Genomic DNA, 24,497 nt, shown 5'->3' with positions numbered 1-24,497 from the left:
AGGTATAAGAGAATGCTTGGTGTAATTTTTGCAACTTTTCTATAAGTATTTAAGTTTGAAATAAAATATTTGAAAAAACAACAGGAACAGAAACAGAAAAATGAACAGGAAGTATATTTGCCTTCAGATTTGCTTACAGCGTGACGAGAGAAGCAAACAGGTAAATCAAAATAAAAGGCACACAAAAATATTCTTGCAGGAACTGCCCATAATATGTGTGTACACTGCAGAAAGGGGCCATGGAGGCGTGGTTGATCTCCACTGGAGTGGGAGTGCAGGAAGCCAGGATAGACTGCATAGAGAAGGGGATGCTTGAGTGGTGTGTGTGTGTGTGTTTTAACTATCTGTTTCACTGAGAACCTATTATGGGCCAGCCACTCATCTAGAAAGTAGTTACTTGGTAATAAACACAAAAACAGTACCACTTTCATGGAGCTTGCTTTATAGAAGGAGGTGTCAGATAAACACATGAACAAAAAACTGATATTTTCAGTGCTGGGATTAAAAAATAAATGAGCTAATATGATAGAACACACGTGGAGAAATGAGGAGTTAGATAGGATGATGGGGAAATATCTTTCTGACCAGTGGCTAGTTAGGCTGTTAAGGCCAAGGTATGAATGAGAAGGAGCTAGCTGTGCAAAAAATTTAAGGAGCAAGTAGTTCTATGCTGAAGTACAGGTTGGCTGGATTCTTGAGCACAAGAACAAATTGCTGTGTCCTATTCATCAAGACAAAGAGAGGACAGTGTGCTGGACAAGAGGATAACAGTGGAATTTCAGCTGCAGAAGTAGATTGAGTAGTTGACTTTAAGTCCAACCTGGCAGACTTTTGAGTAAATGGTGGTTTCACTGATAATCACACCAGGACCATAGAAATAAAATGGAACTGTCTGGGCTAAACCTAGACATATGGTCACCTGATAGAGAAGAAACAAGTCATGTAGGACTTTGAGTCAAGCAGGGAGTACAAATGTATTCTAAGTGCATTAGGGAGGCATGGGAAGGGATAGCAGGGGAAGGAAGTGATTTCTTTGACTGCCAAGTGGAGCATAGATTATTGAGAGCAAAGAATGGAAGTGGGGGAAAAATTAGAAGTCTGGCTAGCAGAGAGAGAATGGAGGCTTGAGCTAAGGAAGTAGACATGGAAAAGGAGACTTGCTTAGTTTTGATAGTAGAGTCAGTGAGTTTTCTTACTCTTGGTTGGTAAGCCAGGACTAACTATGATGGTGTGATCACTCACCTCGAGCCAGACATCCTTGAATGCAAAGTCAAGTAGGCCTTAGGAAGCATCACTATGAACGAAGCTAGTAGAGGTGATGGAATTCCAGTTGAGCTGTTTCAAATCATAAAAGATGATGCTGTGAAAGTGCTGCCCTCAATATGCCAGCAAATTTGGAAAACTAAGCAGTGGCCACAGGACTGGAAAAGGTCAGTTTTCATTCTAATCCCAAAGAAAGGCAATGCCAAAGAATGTTCAAACTGCTGCAAAATTGCATTCATTTCACATGCTAGCAAATAATGCTCAAAATTATCCAAGCTAGACTTCAGCAGTATGTGAACCGAGAATTTCCAGATGTTCAAGCTGGATTTAGAAAAGGCAGAGGAACCGGAGATCAAATTACCAACATCCGCTGGATAATAGAAAATCAAGAGAATTCCAGAAAGACATGTTTCTGCTTCATTGACTACGCTAAAGCCTTTGACTGTGTAGATCACAACAAACTGGAAAATTCTGAAAGAGATGGGAATACCAGACCACCTGACCTGCCTCCTGAAGAATCTGTATGCAGGACAAGAAGCAACAGTTAGAACCAGACAGGAAAAAATGGACTGGTTCCAAATTGGGAAAGGAGTACATCAAGGTTGTGTATTGTCACCCTGCTTATTTAACTTATATGCAGAGTACATCATGAGAAACTCTGGGTTAGATGCAGTACAAGCTGGAATCAAAATTTCCAAGAGAAATATCAATAACATCAGATATGCAGATAAGCAAGTAAGTAAGTGAAAGTTGCTCAATTGTGTCAAACTCTTTGTGACCCCATGGACTATACAGTCCATGGAATTCTCCAGGCCAGAATAATGCAGTAGGTAGCCTTTCACTTCTCCAGGGGATCTTCCCAACCCACGGGTTGAACCCAGGTCTCCCGCATTGCAGGTGGGTTCTTTACCAGCTGAGCCACAAGGGAAGCCCATGACACCACCTTTATGACAGAAAGTGAAGAAAAACTGAAGAGCCTGTTGAAAAAAGTGAAAGAGGAGAGTGAAAAAGCTGGCTTAAAACTCAACATTCAAAAAACTAAGATCATGGCATCCGGTCACATCACTTTATGGCAAATAGATGGGGAAACAATGGAAGCAGTGACAAACTTTATTTTTTTGGGCTTCAAAATCACTGCAGATATAACCATGGCCATGAAATTAAGGTGTTTGCCCCTTGGAAAAAGAGCTATGACCAACCTAGACAGCATTTTAAAAAGCAGGGACATTACTTTGCTGACAAAGGTCTGTTGACAAAGCTATGGTTTTTCCAATAGTCATGTATGGATGTGAAAGTTGGACCATAAAGAAAGCTGAGTACCAAAAAACTGATGCTTTTGAACTGTGGTGTTGGAGATGACTCTTGAGAGTCCTTTGGACTACAAGGAGATCCAAACAGTCAATCCTAAAGGAAATCAGTCCTGAATATTCATTGGAAGGACCGATGCTGAAACTGAAGCTCCAGTACTTTGGCCACCTGATGTGAAGAGCTGACTCATTGGAAAAGACACTGATGTTGGGAAAGACTGAAGGCAGAAGGTGAAGGGGATGACACAGAATGAGATGGTTGGATGGCACCACTGACTCAAAGGACATGTGTTTTAGCAAGTTCCAGGAGTTGGTGATGGACAGGGAAGCCTGGAGTGCTGCAGTCTGTGGGGTTGCAAAGAATCGGATGGGACTGAGCAACTGAACTGAACTAAATCAGTTAGTTGGGAATTGTAGAACATTCCATATGAAGGGAGTGGCAAGAAGAGACTCACAGGTATGGAGCATATTCTAAAAGCCCCTAGTGTTTTTACGGGAAAATTAAAGGGGTGCAGAAGGACAGGCGGCTCTGTTGGAGATATGACTGGGGCCAGATCATCAAAGACTTAGAATCCAATGGTAATTAGTAGATATTGTGATGCCATTGAAAGCATTTGACTTGAAAGTGACATGGTTTGATTTGTTTTACGAACAATGACACTCACTCAACTATCAGGAGAATAAAAGGATAAAAGAGAAAAGGAACCCTGAAAACAGAGATGCCTTCTGATAGTTAGAGAAATAAAGAAGAAATCAGAAACATTTCCAGGGTGGTATAATAAGATGAGGGACCTTTTATTTTTACTGGAGATTGTCTGTGCATTCATCAGACACACCCTTGAAGTCTAGTGGTTTTTACAGTATAATTGTTGACTCAGGGGCTGCAAGATAGTGTCACAGAGTCATAAAGAAGTTCCAGGAGGAAAACTTTAGGGACAAATTAATGTCATGTACCATGTAACTTTCTTCTGCTCCAGTGCTATTCTTGGCCGACTCGTTTTTAAGTTTTAGCAATCTCTCTCAGACTAGTGTGCCTCACATGCAATTTTGGCAAGCTAAGCATGGTGGCGGAGCCAGATAACTTGTTCCCTGTAGACTTATAAACTCATGAGCTGTGGGCTGGTAATATAATTTACAGTACAGTTTGCCAGCCCTGTAAAACAGCTTTCTGTTTATAGGGGATTGGGGGCCTGACAAGAAAAAGTCTTTATAGCTTAATCATAGCTGTGTTCTCCATAGTTACTGCAGCAGCTGCCTGTTCATGATGCATCCTAGTCATCTGTCAGACAGTTACAACTTCTTTAGAAAATTTGGCAAACTAGGCATAACATCAGTCTTTGCTCAATAGCCACAGTGATAGCTTCTTACCTTAGGAAGTAGTAACCCTAGCATGCACCTTCATCTTTTGTGACAAAGGAATTGAGATATACTCGGTAGGTATTCCATAGCTGTGGCTTTTCCCTTGATAAAAATTATCTGAGATTATTCTTCCAAAATTCTTATAAAATGATATTAATAGAAGGCTTGAGAATAGACTAATCAGAGCAATGCCAGCCATGAACATAGTCAAATGATTATCTTCCTGTAGATTTTTTTCTCCCTAGTACATGACAGTAGCTACTTGACATTTATATCACTGGGCTAACAGGTTTTCTTCTATTCAGCCATTGCCCTCAGGAGACTATAGCTAATGTTAAAGCTGTACAGAAGGGAAATTTGTCCATTTCTAGATCCCCAGTCTAGAACAATGCTGGAAAACATAATAGGCACTAAAATACTATGTGTTAAAAATAAATAAGCGCAACTATTGACTTAAAAACATGCTGTAGTGATCTCGAAATGAATACCACAAATGATGTAGAAGAGCATGTTCTACTGAGCAAGAATTGGCAGAGGGGTCAATGGACTGATGTGTCAACCTTAGACATTATGTAGACATTATGTTACATTATGTATGTTAACATTCAATGTAACAGCATTCTAAGTTTTGTAAAACTATGTGGAACTTAATTCTAAGGGTAGTTTATTAACCTTGGAATAAACTAGTGACTCTCGTATTCTACCGTATACGGATGTGGAGCTGTGAGATGTCTCTCTGTTAATTCTCTTAGTTACATCCATTAGAAAAATATATCCTTTAATTCATCTTCATTGTGAATTGGGCTTCCCAGGTGGTGCTAGTCGTAAAGAACCTGCTTGCCAATGCAGGGGCCATAGATCCAGGCTCCATCACTGGGTCAGGAAGATCCCCTGGAGGAGCGCATGGCAACCCACTCCAGTATTCTTACCTGGAGAATCCCATGGACAGAGAAGCCTGGTGGGCTACAGTCCATCGGGTCACAAAGAATCAGACACAGCTGAGCAAGTTAGCATGCACACATGTCATCATTGTAAACTGGGTGTAATGTCTGGCACAGTTCTTTTGTATTTCCATTATGTAGATAACTCTGCTTAAGTAGTGTTGGAAGTATAATAGATTGTATGTATGTCATATATATATATCCTATATACATAGAACTTCCGTGGTGGCTCAGACAGTAAAGAATCCACCTGCAATACAGGAGACCTGGGTTCGATCCCTGGGTTGGGAAGATTGCTTGGGAAAGGAAATGGCTACCCACTCCATTCTTCTTGCCTGGAGAATCCCATGGACAGAGGACCCTGGCGACAGTGCTTGGGGTTGCAAAGAGTCGGACACGACTGAGAGACTAAGCATGCACCACTATATACATATGATACATGCGTGTCATATATAGTTGTCAACAGTACTGTGAACCAGGCGCTTCAATAGATCAAGTATTTAAACACACACACACACACGTACCTACACACACACACATGCACACACGTACCTACACACACACACATGCACACACGTACCTACACACACACACACGTACCTACACACACACACACATGTACCTACACACACACACACACACGTACCTACACACACACACACACACGTACCTACACACACACACGTACTTACACACACACACACGTACCTATACACACACCCACACATACCTACACACACACACACACATACGTATGTCTATTGATTCAACTCTTTCAGATCATTGCTAATTTTGTACAGCCTCATTTTGGAAATAGAGTCCCAAACAGGGAAAAAAAATAAGGTTATGAATGAGCTTTTTAAGAAAAAAAGGCAAAGCTTTTCAATATTGCTTCAGTTTCCTCAGTTTTGAAATTAAGATTTGAATGCAGGTAAATTTAAGTTTCTGACTCTAAATTTTGTGCAGTTCAAAGAAATAATCTTATAACTTCTGTGCTCTTTTTTTCTGATAAAATCACAAGAGACTGATTCTACTTTAATCAGTTAATTAGACTTCTGAAAATTTCACTGGTTTGACTCTTTGAGATGTTTTTTATAGTCCTAGCCAATTTGACTTTGGTTCGTGTTGAAATACTGTCTCAGTATCAACTTACAAATTTCCATACATAACTGATGTTTGTTGAGTTGGTTCATTGCGGAACAGCTGACAGGTAGAAAGTGTCTTCTCTTTTGCTGCCCTGAAATACTGGTTCCTCTAGTCTGACTTTAGGCAGTAATGGAGCAGTCACATTCCATTGAGCAGACCTGTGAGCGGAACAGTTCTCTGCAGCTTCAACCCAGTTAATTGGAAATGAAAACACCAAAACTAGCCTGAGAAACACAGCAAGGACATGCATGCAAGTTGGCCGTTAATCATTTAACTGTGTCTGCTCAACACTGTTGTCTAACGTTGTTCTAGATAAACTAAACATGATAAATATACAGATCCATCCCATGCCTGCAAATCAGTCATCCCCACTGATGGATCACAGGTAAAACTTTTTTATTCAAATTTTTAGTAACCAAATATCACTAGTGATAACCAGAGAGCAGATGTATTCTCTGGAATACTAACAGGAAGAATATGACAGAGGGAGGCTACAAGCTTTGGGCAAAGATGAAAATCTACAGAAATAGAGCTGTCTGATTTTCAGGATGGAAAGCATAGCTGGATGTCAGGTTCAATCACTGAACATAGTCTGCCTATGACTGTTATGAACCATGCTTATTATCTACAGTAACTAATAAGACTCGGGGGTTCTTGAATGCAGTCTCTACCATTATTATGAAAGTAGACCTGGGCTTCCCTGATGGTCCCATTAGTTAAGAATCTGCCTTGCGATACAGGGGACACCAGTTCAATTCCTAGGCTGGGAAGATCCCACATGCTGTGGAAGCCCATGTGCTGCAACTACTGAGCCCGCTAGTCTGTAAGCTGCAGCTGCTGAGGCCTGCATGCCTACAGCCCGTGCTCTGCAACAAGAGAAGTCACTGCAACGAGAGTCCTGAACATTGCAACAAAGAACAGTCCCCGCTCGACGCAACTAGAGAAAGCCTGTGTGCATCAATGAAGACCCAGCATAGCCAATAAATAACATATATTAAAAAGAAAGTAGACCCATTGTATAGGGAATCTGAGATCAAAGGAAGGCAGAATGTCTACCTTATTTCTCTATTTAGCCAAAGTAGACTGTGTAATAAAGAGAAAGATTAGCAAAGCACTGTATTTAGCTCTTTACTTACAAGGGAAGCCTGGTGTGCTTGGGGTCGCAAAGAGTTGGACATGACTGAGTGACTGAACTGAACTACACTTCATGGAGCTCTTTCAAATGTATTTTCTTATATGATTTTTGGAAATGCTTGAAGATTTACATAAAGGAAAAGGGAAGTCTGAGAATGTGTGACTTTCCTAAGGCTGCATGCCCATGAGACGTGGAGCTGGGATGGAATGTTGGCTTCTGGACCCCTAGGCTCTTTCTGCTGGTTAGCGCTGCTTCTGATATGGAAGTATGCACATGTGAGAGCAATGGGTCATCTCTAGACTTTAGGGAAATTAAAACACATGTGTATGCACATATGCATGTAACATTCATTGAGGACCTGTTTATATCAGATGTCTGGATTGATTAGTAGTGGCCACCCCTTTGTGATGAGTAGCTTTTCTTTGAAACCCTGGATCCATTCTCCCATCTCCACCATACTTTCCCACTGGGCTTTGTACCCTGGAAGGTACCCTATAGGGACGACATTAACAGCCTCTCGTAACCATCTATTCTGGTTGAGTTTGCCCAATGGAAAGCAGGCAATAAAGATGAGGAGAAATGATGAGAATGAGATCCAAATAGTTACTTTCTTATCTCTGTCCCTCTGACATGATTACCCACTGCTGTGCCCCTTGATGTAAACCCACCGTCTTGTGAGGCACTCAATGCACCCTTGTTCTTTCCTTCTACCCCTCCTGCATCAGGATTCTGGCAATTGACTTTCCCCTTGCTCTGTCAGGCCTCAGGGTAGTCAAAATAGTAATTGGGGTTTGCTTTTAATAACCCTGAATACCATATTACCTCTGGAGGGTTCATTCTTCCCTGTCTCTACCTTTATAAAACCTTCATACCTTTATTAAACCTTCATCAAATGACCTAATTTGAGTATCCTGGCTGATACAGTTTGTTATTATACATGTTACACATGTGGAAACTGAAGCTCAAAAATGTTTCACTGTGAAATAACTTGCAGATCTAGGACTTCCCTGGTGGTCCAGTGGTTAAGACTCTGTGCTTCTAAAGCAAGGGGGCCTGGATTCAATCCTTGGTCAGGGAACTAAGATTATCTCACATGCCAGCACAGCCAAGAAATTAAAAAAATAACTTGCAGATCTAGGATTCTACCCAGATTTTCTAACTCCAGGCTTACATGCTCATGGTGACAGCCCACTCAGCAATGGTTTTGAACAGGTGTAATTGCTGTTGTTTCAGCACTAAGTGGTGTCCGACTCTTTTGTGACCCCATGGACTGTAGCCCACTAGGCTCTGATGTCCATGGGATTTCCCAGACATGCATCCTGGAGTGGGATGTCATTCCCTTCTCCAGGGGGTCTTCCCAACCTAGGGATGGAACCCGAGTCTCCTGCATTTATTGGCAGGCGGATTCTTTTCCACTGAGCTACTAGGGAAGCCCATAGATATAATTACATATGTGTAATTATAGTCCTGCACAATAGAGCTTTGTTGAATTGACTCAGAGTCAGATCAATTCTGAGAAACATACCACCATCATTTATAAATACTGTGTTTTGAAATTTCATAATATGCTCGCAAAATAAAGCAATGGCAGTAGTATCTGGAGGAAAATTAAGTAAGATTGCATCTAGTCTCTCACCACACCATTCTGCCTTCCCTGCATCACCACAGTTAGCCTAAAAAGGAAGTCCTATCAGATCACTTCCTATCTTAAAAGTCATCTCTGTTGACTAACATCCGAACTTCGTAAGTGTGGTTATTTGCTCTGTTAGGATAGACCCTCTCTATCTCCCTTCAGTCTTTTTTTTTTTTTTAGCCTTTTAATAGCATAAGTTTATTTTTATTTTTTTACTTTGCAATATTGTATTGGTTTTGCCATACATCAACATGCATCCGCCACGGGTGTACACGTGTTCCCCATCCTGAACCCCCCTCCCACCTCCCTCCTCATACCATCCCTCTGGGTCATCACAGTGCACCAGCCGCAAGCTTCCTATATCCTGCATCGAACCTGGACTGGCGATTCGTTTCTTATATGATATTATACATGATCTTAACTTTACCATTCTGATCCATATACTCTAGCCCATATGGAATCAATGTGGTTCTCACTGGGTGGGGGCCGGGTTGCCGATTTTTCCTCTAAGAGGCTTTTGGCAATGTCTGGAGATACTTTGGTTTGTCTTGACTAAACAGACTGCTCCTAGCATCTAGTGGGTGCAGGCCAGGGCCACTGCTAAGCATCCTCCAATGCACAGGCCAACTTCCACAACATCTGGTTCAGTATTATCACTGTTGAGAAATCCTGTTCTTCTTAAGGCATGTTGAATTCCTCCTGACTCTTGAGTTTGCTGCATTATAATTACCATTTACCAGATGCTGTGTCAAGCATTGTATTTAATATGATTTCATCACATGCCTTTATCTGCTTTGCACCTGTACGTATGTTCCCTCAGCTGGACTGCCTTCTAATTCCTCTCTTCGTGGTTCACTCTTTCTCATTCTTGAAACCTGAGTGATATACCCCCTCCCTAATGATGCTAGGTAAAGCTATAGATGCAAGGGCTAAATTCCCACAACACTTTGTTCATTATTTTTTTTTCTTTTCAAATAAATTTTTTATCTTTACCTTAAAATGTAAATCTTTAAAAGAAATGATTTATGTTTTAATTGGAGAATAATTGCTTTAGTATGTTGTGTTGATTTGGAGTATAGTCACTTTATAATGTTGTGTTGGTTTCTACTGCTCAACAGGATGGATCAACCATATATATATATATATATATAGAGAGAGAGAGAGAGAGAGAGAGAGTGTTACCTGTGCTAACCAGAATGTTCTCATTAGTTATCTGTTTTATACGCAGTATCAATAGTGCATATGAATCAATCCTAGTCTCCCAGTTCCTCCCACTACCTACCCTTTACCCCTTGGTATCCATATATTTATTCTCTATGTCTGTATCTCTGTTTCTGCTTTGAAAATAAGATCATCTGTAGAATTTTTTTTCCAAATTCCACATGTATGCATTAGTCTAAGACATTTGTTTTTTTCCCTTTCTGTATTACTTCACTCTGTATGGCAGTCTCTAAGTCCATCTGTGTCTCTGCAGATTACCCAGTTTTGTTCCTCTTTATGGCTGAGTAATATTCCATTGTGTATATGTACCACATCTTCTTTATCCATTCATCATTGATGGATATTTAGGTTGCTCCTGCGTCTGGGCTGTTGTAAATAGTGCTGCTGTGAACGTGAGGTTTTTCCATTCTGTAGTATGACAGTTTACCTGTTTGTGTCTGTAACTCACGCTATTTGTGATCCTGTCACCCCCATTTTAGCACACTATCTGGCACACATTAGATATTAGTCATTGAATGAATGAACAAATATTACTGCAAGCAGTGGCTATAGTTCTTTTGAAGATTTGTGTTATGTTAAATTTTTATAAATTAAGTCACATTTTGAATTCAGTGGGAAATTTTAAGATAAAGCTACATGAATTCTCTGAGCAAAGGAACATTTTCTTGAAATTATGCATCCTACAAACCAGGATTTCTTTTTTTTATTTTTGAATACTAAAATATTCAGATATACCTGCTTGCTTTTCTTAAAGTAGGAAACCTACATCACATTTTCTGTCATGGCTTTAGGGTGCTTTAATTGTTTGGGGATGGGAAGGCCATTGGACTATCTATAATGGAAGCATGATGTCGAGAATGTGAAAAGTTAGTTCTTCTCAGCCTTGTCCACCAGAGGGAGGAGATCACCTCATAACAGTTATGGTTCCCTGGAACTATTGGCTATTGTTGGGTCTGCTCAGAGCTAGAGATTTGTGTTGCTCCTGCTGCTGCAAAATACAGAATTAGAACCTGGCAGGCATTCCCACATACATTTGCACACTGTTTAAGATCGGCCCAGTTTGGTTAGAGAGGAAGCAATCTGTGTATTTTGGAAGCTTTGTTAGAATAAAACATACTTGGGGAGTGTATGAGGCCATTCGCTGCAGGAGTGAGCAGGAGGAGGTCTTGAAGGTATGAAAAGAGAACCTGGTGGGGAAGGTGATGGTTTATTGGTGCTTCGCTTACAAGGCTGACCATGAACGTACTTTCTTTCTACAGTAGACAGCTTAAGGGCCAGTGGGTAGTACTAGGAAGTCTGCTTGTTATGCTAAGTGCAAAGTGAGACCTGGGAAGTCGACTGCATGAAAGCACATTTTGCTAATTATTCATAGGACTGTATTGATGTCAAGGGGCCCCTTGTATCTGTCTGTGGCCTCACATCAATTGTATTGTCTAGTACTTTTGTTTTATCTCTTCCCTGTCTGTGCCTACCGGTCTGGCTTTCTCCTTTAAGACTATAGGAAATGTAAGTGGTGTCACTTCCTAGTATGTGTAAGCAAGAAGATCTTCTGTACCATTCACTTCCTGCAGTTTATTTTCCCTATAGTCTTCACTTTGCCTCTTAAGACCTCATCGCATCAAAACAAGATATACTATAATAATATTAAAGAATGCTGCTTCGATTATTTCGTATCGTTTCTTTGGTGTTAGATGTAATGATTTGATTTTGAAAAAGCTCTAGGAGGATGGTAGGGGAAAGCTGCCTGCCATGAACTCCCTCTTTCAAGTTAAACAGGAAAGAGTATACTAGCCAAATCATCATTAGCTCCAAGTAACGAAAGAAGCTCAACTCCGTGTCATAGATCTCAAACAATGGGAGCAAGAGAAATGATTCTGAAGCCAAGTCAAGAGAAATGGTCAACCATGATAAGGCTGCAAACCCTGCTTATGGCCCTCAGGTGTAGTACTGTTTAGATCATAAAAAATAGAATAGTTGAGAAGTCTTTCTAAAATGCCTTTAGAGGGAAGGAAATAGACTGAGCAGATGTTCTTATCTGGTCCTGCCTTTAAATAATAATGGGAATGGCTGTGGGAGGCAAGTGCATGTAGCCGAAACAGAAAGCAGGACTGAGGCTCAAGAGAGAAGTCACCGGGGCTAAAGGGATTAGAAGTCGAAATGTGTCATCCCCCCACCACCCACCACCATGGCCTTGGGCGGCACTCTTCAAGTAGGTGGTATAGGACATTAACTTCAGAAATGACACCCAGCCCTGCAAGCTAAATGATGGTTACACACAGTCTTGACTGAGCCTTCCATTTCTCCCATCCACTTCCTTCCACATTGCCATCTCTCAACCTACAGGGGAAAAAAAAGTACATAGAACTAAAATTATGAAGCCATTAAATTGTATTTGATTTTGAGAAGCACTAAGTTAGTGAAACTGTATCTGAACAACTAGAAACTCTGGACAGAGCCACCTGAGTGTGAGCAAGAAAGACAATGATAAGACAGTGCAAATACAAAACAGCAGCAAATATTTTTAAACATAGATATAGCTTGGAAAACTGAAGGAATTTGATCTAGAAGAAAACAAACCCAAGGGCAGAAAAATTTCTCATGGGCTGTAGACTCTGTAGCTCATTTGCACTGCAGAATATTGTCAGACAACTTAATTAATCCTGTAAGAATTCATCTCCCATGCTAGTAAGGTCATGCTTAAAGTCTTACATGCTAGGTTTCAGTATTATGCGAACCAAGAACTTCCAGATGTCCAAGCTGGGGTTAGAAAAGGAAGAGAAACCAGAGATTAAAGTGCCAACATTCTCTGGATCATAGAGAAAGCTAGGAAATTCCAGGAAAAACATCTACCTCTGTTTCATCGACTATGCCAAAGCCTTTGACTATATGAATCTTAATAAACTGGAAAACTCTTAAAGAGATGGGAATACCAGACCATCTTACCTGTTTCCTGAGAAACCTGTATGTGGGTCAAGATGCAACACTTAGAACCTTATATGGAACAACTGATTGGTTCAAGATTGAGAAAGAAGTATGACAGGGCTGTCTGCTTTCACCCTGTTTGTTTAATCTATATGCTGAGCACATGGTGAGAAATGCCAGGCTGGATGAGTTACAAGCTGGAATCAAGACAGGTGGGAGAAACAGCAACAACCTCATATATGTGGGTGCTACCACTCTAAAGGCAGAAAACAAAGAGGAACTAAAGAGCCTCTTGAGGAGGGTGAAGGAGGAGAGTGAAAGGGCTGGCTTAAAACTAAATATTTAAAAAAACTAAGATCATAGCATCCAGCCCCACTACTTCATGGCAAACAGAGTGGGGAAAAGTGGAAGTAGTGACAGATTTCCTTTTCTTGGGCTCCAAAACCACTGTGGGTGGTGACTGCAGCCATGAAATCAGAAGGCATTTGCTTCTTGGCAGGAAAGCTATGATAAACCTAGACAGTGTTGAAAAGCAGAGACATTACTCTGCTGACAAAGGTCTGTATAATCAAGGCTATATGTACAGTTATGAGAGCTGGATCGTAAAGAAGGTAGAGTGCCTAAGAATTGAAATGCCTTTGATGTGTAGTACTGGAGAAGAGTCCTGAGAGTCCCTTGGATGGCAAGGAGATCAAACCAGTCAATCTTAAGGGAAATCAACCCTGAATGCTCAGTTGGAGGGGCTGATGCTGAAGCTGAAACTGAAATATTTTGGCCATCTGATGCAAACAGCCAACTCAGGAAAATTCCCTGATGCTGGGAAAGATTGAGGGAAGAAGGAGAGGAGGGCATCAGAGGATGAGATAGCTCTATGGCATCACCGATGCAATGGACATGAACTTGGGCAAACTTTGGGAGATGGTGAGGGAGAGTGAAGCTTGGTGTGCTGCAGTCCATGGGGTCATGAAGAGTCAGACATGAATGGGTAACGAACAACAGCTTAAGAATTTGAGGAAAATATACAAAACAGAGTGAATGGAAAAGGGGATTGTATGTGGCATATCTGAGAGCCAAATGTGATCACATAACTTAATTGAAATAATTAGTAACAACATGAGGACAGAGGATACATGGCTAAATATTGATGTATTGACAGAAGGAAAAGCCTCAGATCATCACAGTGAGTGCTGATGAAAAGTCAAAGAGATTAAATCCATCATAAAAAAAAAAAAAAACTAAGAGATATGGAGGACAGACAAGATAATTCAATCTCTGAAATAGAAAAACAGGGTCCTTCAACAAGGAGATTACCTAAATTTCAAACCAAAATTTTGTTCTTAATATAGAGACCTAACTCTAAAGTTCAAAAATAGCATGATGGCACCTAAGAAAATCAGGTATAGTGCATTTAACACTGAGATGTGTATTGATTATGTTATTCACCGCACTGTTTAGAACAAGGCTTGGAGAAGTTGATGGGTAAAGGACTTTTGAAAATAGTGGTGATCTTGGTCACTAGCAATTCTGAAAGGACAGATAGATTCATGACACTAGTAGCAAGGAGTGAAAAGGCAGACCAGCCAGACGTTTAGTGAAAAGAATCAGAGGTGGAGAAAGCCATGAGGGTCTAGATGGTTATGCATATTTGCGACACTCAGATTAATTAGAGGAGGAGACGGGAAGGACTTGAAAGTATTCCTAAAGTACATATACCTCCATCAGTAAGGGGAAAAGCCTATTGGCTCAAGGGGCTTAAGTACAGCTTCTCAACTGGCTGAACGATAAGCTACGTTTATCATCAGGGGAAAATCTTTGGGAACTAGGCTTAAAGGTAAAACCACATTTATCCTTGGTGCCGTGGGCCAGAGGAATGTGCATGTTCCCAAGACTGACAGGAGGGGCAGCTTCCAAGTGCTAGCCCTGGGCTGAACATGAGACAAAGTCTTAAACTTCCTGAGCTGTGAAATCAGCCTCCAAGTCACACAAATCCAACAGACAATGGATTAAAAAAAAAATACTTACCAGGGGGGCCTTAAGTATAATAGTTGGGTCAGTGTAAGCCACTTACTGCTCAAGAAAAACACCTAGGAAGACAGGCTAAAAAATAAAAAAGGGGAAAAAAATATCTGAACAAGGACATAAGAACCTTCACACTGCTGGGAAAATATGTCACAGAATTAGTTTAGCCAGTGGCTCAGATGGTAGAGAATCTGCCTGCAATGCAGGAGACCTGGGTTCAATCCCTGGGTTGGGAAGATTCCCCTGGAAATGGAAATGGCAACCCACTCCAGTATTCTTGCCTAGAAAATCCCACGGACAGAGGAGCCTGGAGGGCTGTGGTGCATGGGGACTGAGCAACTAACACACACACGTCATTAAACAAATAAACTAATGAACGAAGAGAAGGAAGTAACCCTGGTGGTAGTCAAGGAGGGGACAGTAGTGTCCAGAATGGCTACAGTCTGTGATGTAAAATGTCCAGTTTTCAACAGAAAATCGTGAAACATACAAAGGAACGGGAAAGTGTGAGCCATATACAGGGATACATACAGGCAATAGAAACTGCTCAGATGTTGTGCTTAGCAGACAAACTACACCAAAGCTATTATAAATATGTTCAAGGGGAATTTGGGGAATTAAGGGATCCTGTGCAAGATTTAAAGAAAAATAAGATGACAATGATTTATCAAATAGATAATGTTAATAAAGAGATTAAAATTATATATGAATTTATTTATATATTTTCCATCTCCAAAATTTCCCTCATTTGGAGACTGTTTCTCTCCCTACCTACCTATCTATATGTCTTTTCTAACTATCTAAAAGTACAATAATCCAAATGAAAAATTCACTAACGGGCTCAACAGTAAGTTTCAGTTAGCAGAAGAAAGAATCTGCAAACTTGAAGATAAATCAAGAAAGATTATAAAGTCTAAATAGAAGAAAGAAAAATAAGTGAAGAAAAAGAACGTCAGATAGATATGGGACATCACTAGGTGGACCAACATATGTATGATGGCAGTCATGGAAAAGTGAGAGGGACAATAAGACAAAAAATATCTAGAGAATTGATGATTGAAAATTTCCCAAATTTGAGGAAAAACATTAATTTACACATTCAGTTCAGTTCAGTCACTCAGTCGTGTCCGACTTTGTGACCCAATGAACCGCAGCACGCCAGGCCTCCCTGTCCATCACCAACTCCTGGAGTTTACCCAAACTCATGTCCATCAAGTCGGTGATGCCATCCAGCCATCTCATCCTCTGTCGTCCCCTTGTCCTCCTGCCCCCAATCCTTCCCAGCATCAGGGTCTTTTCTAATGAATCAACTCTTCACATGAGGTGGCCGAAGTATTAGAGTTTCAGCTTTAACATCACTTCTTCCAATAAACACCCAGGACTGATTATCTTTAGGATGGACTGGTTGGATCTCCTTGCAGTCCAAGGGACTCTCAAGAAGCTTCTCCAACACCACAGTTCAAAAGCATCAATTCTTCGGCGCTCAGCTTTCTTCACAGTTCAACTCTCACATCCATACATGACTACTGGAAAAACCATAGCCTTGACTAGACGGACATTCGTTGGCAAAGTAATGTCTCTGCTTTTCAATATGCTGTCTAGGTTAATCATAACTTTCCTTACAAGGAGTAAGCATCTTTTAATTTCACAGTTGAAGTCACCATCTGCAGTGATTTTGGAGCTCAGAAAAATAAAGTCTGATGCTGTTTTCCCCATCTATTTGCCATGAAGTGCTGGGACCAGATGCCGTGATCTTAATTTTCTGAATGTTGAGCTTTAAGCCAACTTTTTCACTCTCCTCTTTCACTTTCATTAAGTGGCTTTTTAGTTCCTCTTCACTTTCTGCCATGAGGGTGGTGTCATCTGCATATCTGAGGTTATTGATATTTCTCCTGGCAATCTTGATTCCAGCTTGTGCTTCTTCCAGTCCAGCGTTTCTCATGACGTACTCTGCATATAAGTTAAATAAGCAGGGACAATATACAGCCTTGACGTACTCCTTTTCATATTTGGAACCAGTCTGTTGTTCCATGTCTAGTTCTAACTGTTGCTTCCTGACCTGCATATAGGTTTCTCAAAAGGCAAGTCAGGTGGTCTGGTATGCCCATCTCTTTCAGAATTTTCCACAGTTTATTGTGATCCACACCGTGAAAGGCTTTGGCATAGTCAATAAAGCAGAAATAGATGTTTTTCTGGAACTCTCTTGCTTTTTCGATGATCCAGCGGATGTTGGCCAATTTGACCTCTGGTTCCTCTGCCTTTTCTAAATCCAGCTTGAACATCTGGAAGTTCATGGTTCACGTATTGCTGAAGTCTGTCTTGGAGAATTTTGAGCATTACTTTACTAACGTGTGAGATGAGTGCAATTGTGCAGTAGTTTGAGCATTCTTTGGCATTGCGTTTCTTTGGGCTTGGAATGAAAACTGACCTTTTCCAGTCCTATGGCCACTGCTGAGTTTTCCAAATTTGCTGGCATATTAAGTGCAGCACTTTCAGAGCATCATCTTTCAGGATTTGAAATCGCTCCACTGGAATTCCATCACCTCCACTAGCTTTGTTCGTAGTGATGCTTTCTAAGGCCTGCTTGACTTCACATTCCAGGATGTCTGGCTCTAGGTGAGTAATCACACCATTGTGATTATCTGGGTCGTGAAGCTCTTTTTTATACAGTTCTGTGTATTCTTGCCACCTTTTCTTAGTATCTTCTGCTTCTGTTAGGTCCATACCATTTCTGTCATTTATTGAACCCATCTTTGCATGAAATGTTCCCTTGTATCTCTGATTTTCTTGAAGAGATCTCTAGTCTTTCCCATTCTGTTGTTTTCCTCTATTTCTTTGCATTGATCACTGAGGAAGGCTTTCTTATCTCTCCTTGCTATTCTCTGGAACTCTACATTCAAATGGGAATATCTTTCCTTTTCTCCTTTGCTTTTCGCTTCTCTTCTTTTCACAGCTATTTGTAAGGCCTCCTCAGACAGCCATTTTGCTTTTTTGCATTTCTTTTCCATGGGGATGGTCTTGATCCCTGTCTCCTGTACAATGTCACAAACCTCCGTCCATAGTTCATCAGGCGCTCTATCTATCAGATTTAGTCCCTTAAATCTATTTCTCATTTCCACTGTATAATCATTAGGGATTTGATTTAGGTCATACCTGAATGGTCTAGTGGTTTTCCCTACTTTCTTTTTATTTACACATTAGTGAGCCTCAAATAGGATCAATGCAAAGAAATTCATTCACATCCATACTCATTATGATAGAAGTGTTGAAACCCAAAAAGAAAATCATGAAACAGCAAGTCATCATATACAAGGGATCACAGTAAGAACGACAGCTGATGTCTATTTAGAAGCAATGGAGCCCAAAGACAGTGCATTGACATTAAAAGTGCTGAAAGACATATATCAACAACCAAGAATTCTATAGTCAAAAAAAAAAATCTGTCTTTCCAAAGTGAAAGTGAAATAAAGATGTATCCAGGTAAACAAAAAACAGAGACTTCATTGCTAGTATACTTGCCATATCAGATCAGATCAGTCGCTCAGTCATGTCCGACTCTTTGCGACCCCATGAATCGCAGCACGCCAGGCCTCCCTGTCCATCACCAACTCCCGGAGTTCACTGAGACTCACGTCCATTGAGTCAGAGATGCCATCCAGCCATCTCATCCTCTGTCGTCCCCTTCTCTTCCTGCCCCCAATCCCTCCCAGCATCAGAGTCTTTTCCAATGAGTCACCTCTTCGCATGAGGTGGCCAAAGTACTGGAGTTTCAGCTTTAGCATCATTATTGTTTTTGTTTTGGCTCCATCCCTTCATTTTTTCTGGAGTTATTTCTCCACTGATCTCCAGTAGCACATTGGGCACCTACTGACCTGGGGAGTTTCTCTTTCAATATCCTATCATTTTGCCTTTTCATACTGTTCATGTGGTTCTCAAGGCAAGAATACTGAAGTAGTTTGCCATTCCCTTCTCCAGTGGAACACATTCTGTCAGATCTCTCCACCATGACCCGCCCGTCTTGGGTTGCCCCACAGGCATGGCTTAGTTTCATTGAGTTAGACAAGGCTGTGGTCCTAGTGTGATTAGATTGACTAGTTTTCTGTGAGTATGGTTTCAGTGTGTTTGCCCTCTGATGCCCTCTTGCAACACCTACCTTCTTACTTGGGTTTCTGTTCCCTTGGGCATGAGGTATCTCTTCACGGCTACTCCAGCAAAGTGCAGCCATTGCTCCTTACCTTGGATGAGGGGTATCTCCTCACCTCCGCCCTTCCTGACCTTCAGCGTGGGATAGCTCCTGTAGGCCCTCCAGCAAGTGGCAGCAGACAGTAATTTGAATCTTCATGGGAAAAAAAAAATACAAAGAGTTCCAATAAAGGTAACTGTGTAGGTAGTAATGAAAAGTATAATTAAGCATATCTTTTTCTTTCTTCTTTTAACTGATTTAAAAGGCAGTTACATAAAATAATCTATAACATTGTATTATTGGGCCTATCACATATAGAATTGTAATATATTTGACAATAAAACAAAAATGAATGAAGCTATGCTGGAGAAAGGGAATGACACCAGATGGTGTCATTTGAATCCACAAGAAGAAAGAGAGACAGAGATGGTAAATAAGCTTAACTTTAAAAATGTCTATAAATGTATCTGAGATCTCATTGCTTCACTTCGTAAAAAGACAGAAGTTTTTATAAAGCAATAAGTATAACAATGTATTTTTGAGTTTGAAACATATATAGACATCACATGAATAACAATAATAACACAGAAGGGAGGAAGAGATGAGAGCATGTAAGTAAAATTTCTATGTCTTTCTGGAATTAAGTTCATATAAATGGGAAGTAGATTCTCATAAACTAAGATTTATGTTGTAAGCCCTAGACCAACCACTAGGAAAGAAGCTTTTAGTTAGTTAATTATATAGTTGTTGCTGCTAAATCTGACTTAGTTAAGTCTGACACTAAGTCAAGTCTGACTCTTTTGCAATCCCATAGACTGTAGCCCACCCGGCTCTTCTGTTCATTGGGTTTCCCAGGCCAGCATACTGGAGTGGGTTGACATTTCCTTCTCCAGGCGATCTTCCTGACCCAGGGATCAAACCCACATCTCCTGAATTGGTAGACAGAATCTTTACCACTGAGCCAACTGGAAAGCCCAATTATATAGTTAAGAATCATCAAGGAAATTAACATAATATGTTAAATATTCACTTAAAACAAAGGGAAGTTATAAAAGCAGAAACGAGGAAAAAAATAGGAGAACTGTATTGTAATCTCAGCATTTCATGATAAAGTCTTTCAATACTCAATAAGCTGATAGACTTTAGATCAAATAACGTTCTTTCTTTAGACTCATTTTCCCTCAAATTAGTATTCCATTCATGTACCCCTTTTATTTGAAATATTTTAAGCAAGTTAATATGAATTCTGAAGCAAATTTATTTTCAGCTGATTTCTATATTAAATTTTCTGCTTCATCACCTTCCCCTGAAAAATACTATGTTACTCATAGAACACACTCACCAAGATACACACAAAGGTATGCACTGAGACCCATACTTTGTTTTGTACCATTGGATGCTGAACTACACACTCACCTTATATTTATTCTCCAACACTACCAATATTGACATAAAGATGCATATTCTCTCACTGCATATATCTAGAGGGATCAAATTGGCCATTAATTTTGGAATTATTTAAGTTGAATGCATCCAAACAACCATTTCATGGCTCACCAAATGCCTTCGCATCTCTTAAAAAGGAGTGTGCTTGAGTGTAGGTATTTATAGTAGAAAGTCATAGTAGTACTTAATGGTGTTCAAGGCAATGGCACCCCACTCCAGTACTCTTGCCTGGAGGATCCCATGGGCGGAGGAGCCTGGTGGGCTGCAGTCCATGGGGTTGTGAAGAATCACGCAGGACTGAGCAACTTCACTTTCACTTTTCACTTTCATGCATTGGAGAAGGAAATGGCAACCCACTCCAGTGTTCTTGCCTGGAGAATCCCGTGGACGGGGGAGCCTGGTGGGCTGCCGTCTATGGGGTTGCACAGAGTTGGACACGACTGAAGTGACTTAGCTGCAGCAGCATAATCATAAAGCCACGTAGAGCATTGTGCATAGTAATGTATAACAAGATATCATTTAGAAATTTGTATCATTGGACTTCCCTGGCAGTGCAGGGGTTAAGGCTCTGCAGTTCCTCCACAGGGGGCACGGGTTTGATCTCTGGTGGGGAATTAAGATTCCACATGCTGCACTGTGTTGACAAAATATACTAGGTTTCAGTGAACTTTAAAAACAAACACAGGACTTTCTGTTTATGTAATTCTATATGGTCATAAAATACAACTTTGAATAATGGCATTTATGTGTCTGTGCACACATGTGCATATATGCACAAATACACAAGCATACCATACTCTGCCATGAAGCAGTATAGATGTACTTTGGGTGCTAAGAAACACGGGTGTGCTTCTGGTATAACTCTCGAAATGTGGCTGAATCATCAAGTATACAGCTGTGAGAATCAGACTGCCTGCATTTAACTTCTAGCTTTGCTGTTTGTTAGATGTGCGACCTGGTATCTATAAACTATAATAATAGTGTCTTCTTCATGATGTGCTTGTGAGGATTGAATGCATCTTAATGCATGTAAAGTCTTAGAAGGTGCAAGCAAATGGTTTAAGTGCTCAGTAAATTTTAGTGATCATTATTGATCTTTTGATTCTGCTCTTTCAGGAGATAGACGTTTCTTTCGCGTCTGGAGTGTGTGTTAAATTTAGATTATACTTCTCATCGAAGAGCAGATCTTCAAAATATGTTTTCAATTTGATGGTGTCTGTTACTGTCCCGCCTTCATTTGTGACCCTTAGAGTTTGCAAATTACAATATACAACTATTAGCATGTCACGGATTTTACTGGGTGATGGTCGATTCCCAGGGATGACAGGTGTATTTATACTGTTCTTCATGCACCTTGTGTGTGTTGTGAAAGTAAGGTTGGGGGTATGATGATGACACAGACTATTTTGAGAACCTTCTGGGTGGTCTGCCTCGTCTCTCCAATCTGTTCCTGTTCCTTTTATACAGGAAGACAGAAGATGTGTATCTCTTTGTTAATCATTCATTTACTTCTCAGTATCTACCCAAATCTGTTGATTTCATTGTAATGTCAAAGCACCTTTGTATAACTATTCTCAAAATATGCTTGATGCTTCTGGTAAAGTTTGCTATTATCTGAGCATTCCCCTATTTCTTTCTTTTTTATATATGGAGACACTTTTTTGTCTACCTATCAAATCTGATGCCATCACTTTTCATTAAAAGCTCCACCCATCTACCAAGACCAGTTTCAGACTACCCCATGTATTCTACTCACCTGCGTGCTATAGCCTCTGTCTTCTGAATGCGCCTGGCTTTATTGATGCACCTTTGCTGGGCCATTTAGCCGTTTTTAAATTCTAGTTCGGTTATTTGTGTGCACTGTTTCTGCCTTCAAGACAGGGATCTTGTTTGCTTCACCTTTTGTACCCTCCACGGTGCACATGTGCTCAGTCGTGTCTGACTCTTTTGGGACCCCGAGGACTGTAGACTGCCAAGCTCCTCTGTTCATGGGATTTTTCCAGGCAAGAATACTGGAGTGGGTTACCAGTTCCTTCTCAAAGGGACAGTGTGTATAGGAAAGTAGCAAATATTTAGCAACAGCAAATATTTAATAAGGACTGCTTCAATGCCAGGAATGGAGCTCAGTGATGACTGGCTTCATGGGAAAGTGAGTTTTGCTCTTGTCCTGTGTTCTGTAAACATATTTGCTCAATGAATGATTCAACAAATTCACATTTTGAACGACATGATGCTACAGAACAGGCCCTGGACTTGCTATTGGATATACTGGTTTAAAATCCAGACTATGTGGCTTTGGGATGATAATACCCATCCCCCACCATGAGCTGTGGTTTTCTGTTTGAAAGTAGGAATAATAGACCCACCTTGTGGCATTAAGTGAGCTAACATATTGGAGGGGCTGGAGGGCTCATAACGAAAGTGTTGTTTAGATTGGCAAAAAGGTGAGCTGCTCCTTTTCTTATAAAGGTACTACTGGAATAAAAGTAAAATGGCTGGTTTTCAATGCTGTCCTTAGCTTTTGTTGTTGTTCTAGCCCTGGCTCTTATCAGTCTTCTTTGAATGGGCCAAGCAGACTCTCACAAGGCCTGGCCACTAGGGATGCTCTGAGGCCTGGCTATGCTGCTGTTCTTTCCTCTTCCCAGCAGCACTTGGCAAGTATGTATTTATTTGCTACCGTGCTTATAAACTGCTCCTTCTCTCAGGTTCTTCATGAAGTGCTCACAGGACTCAGGCTTTGTTTAGTGTCTTTGGCTTTGTCGTATCTACAGTGTAAGAAAGAAAGTGAAGTCGCTCAGTCGTGTCTGACTCTTTGCGACCCCATGGACTGTAGCCCTCCAGGCTCCTCTGTCCATGGGATTTTCCAGGCAAGAGTACTGGAGTGTGTTGCCATTTCCTTCTCCAGGGGATCTCCCCAACCCAGGGATCGAACCCAGGTCTCCCACATTATGGGCAGATGCTTTACCATCTGGGCCACCAGGGAAGCCCAGAATTACAATTACTACTGTCTGTGAGGACATTTTCACTTCTGCAGAATGACTTCACATCCATTATTTCCTTTGTTGCCATTGGCGAGTCGGTGAGCATGGTAGAGCAGGGACCAAGGCTACCAGATGTCCTTTGCAAAAGAGGACCCTCAGCATTTAAAGGGCCTGCGTCTAGCTTAAAAGTGGCAATGGAGATTGAGCAAATGCAAGCCCCATGTTAGTTGCTCAGTTGTGCCCATCTCTTTGTGACCCATGGACTGCAGCCCGCCAGGCTCCTCTGTCCATGGGATTTTCCAGGCAAGGATACTGGAGTGGGTTGCCATTTCCTTCTGCAGGGGATCTTCCTGACCCAGATATTGAACCAGGGTCTCCTGCAATGCAGGCGGATTCTTTACCAACTGAGCTACTGGGGAAGCTCCCAAACACAAGCCACCTGTCTACAAAGTTGGTGCATCTTCATACTATCCTGCTTACCCTGGAAGCGAAGGCAAATGCTGAAATGCTTCCTCCTAACCATTTCTTCCTTTCTTCTCTGCAGAGGCGTCTATCCTGAGCTACGACGGAAGCATGTACATGAAGATCATCATGCCCATGGTCATGCACACCGAGGCAGAGGACGTGTCCTTCCGCTTCATGTCCCAGCGAGCTTACGGGCTGCTGGTGGCCACCACCTCCAGGGACTCTGCCGACACCCTGCGTTTGGAGCTCGATGGGGGGCGTGTCAAGCTCATGGTTAACTTAGGTATCGTATGAAGTACCCTCTGCCACTCCGTTTGGGCTTGTCTTCCCTTTCTTTTCTGATTTTCATTGGTTTGATTGAATTCTTTGTTTGTTTCTTGAAAGTTAGCTGCTCACCTCTTGTTTAATAGACTGAGGATAAAATCCAACAGCAACAAACACCTTCTCCTTGTTTCTGCATGAGGTTTTTGATGTCA

General features: G+C 41.1%; 1 protein-coding gene across 5 annotated transcripts in view; it reads left to right on the top strand.

Annotated features, from left to right (window-relative positions):
* Nucleotides 1-24,497, top strand: part of NRXN3 (neurexin 3) — a 1,822,863-nt gene that overhangs the window by 676,995 nt on the left and 1,121,371 nt on the right. For all 5 annotated transcript variants that reach the window (XM_044924683.2, XM_044924680.2, XM_045162012.1 and 2 more), the window contains one exon: nucleotides 24,101-24,304. In XM_044924683.2, coding sequence (XP_044780618.2) covers nucleotides 24,101-24,304 — 204 coding nt within the window. The remainder of the gene's footprint in view (nucleotides 1-24,100; nucleotides 24,305-24,497) is intronic.

This window comes from Bubalus bubalis, chromosome 11 (assembly GCF_019923935.1).
Source record: "Bubalus bubalis isolate 160015118507 breed Murrah chromosome 11, NDDB_SH_1, whole genome shotgun sequence".
In the NCBI taxonomy this organism is placed as follows: Eukaryota; Metazoa; Chordata; class Mammalia; order Artiodactyla; family Bovidae; genus Bubalus; species Bubalus bubalis.
The sequence above is the reverse complement of the archived record's forward strand: the minus strand, read 5'-3'. Positions and strand labels throughout refer to the sequence as shown.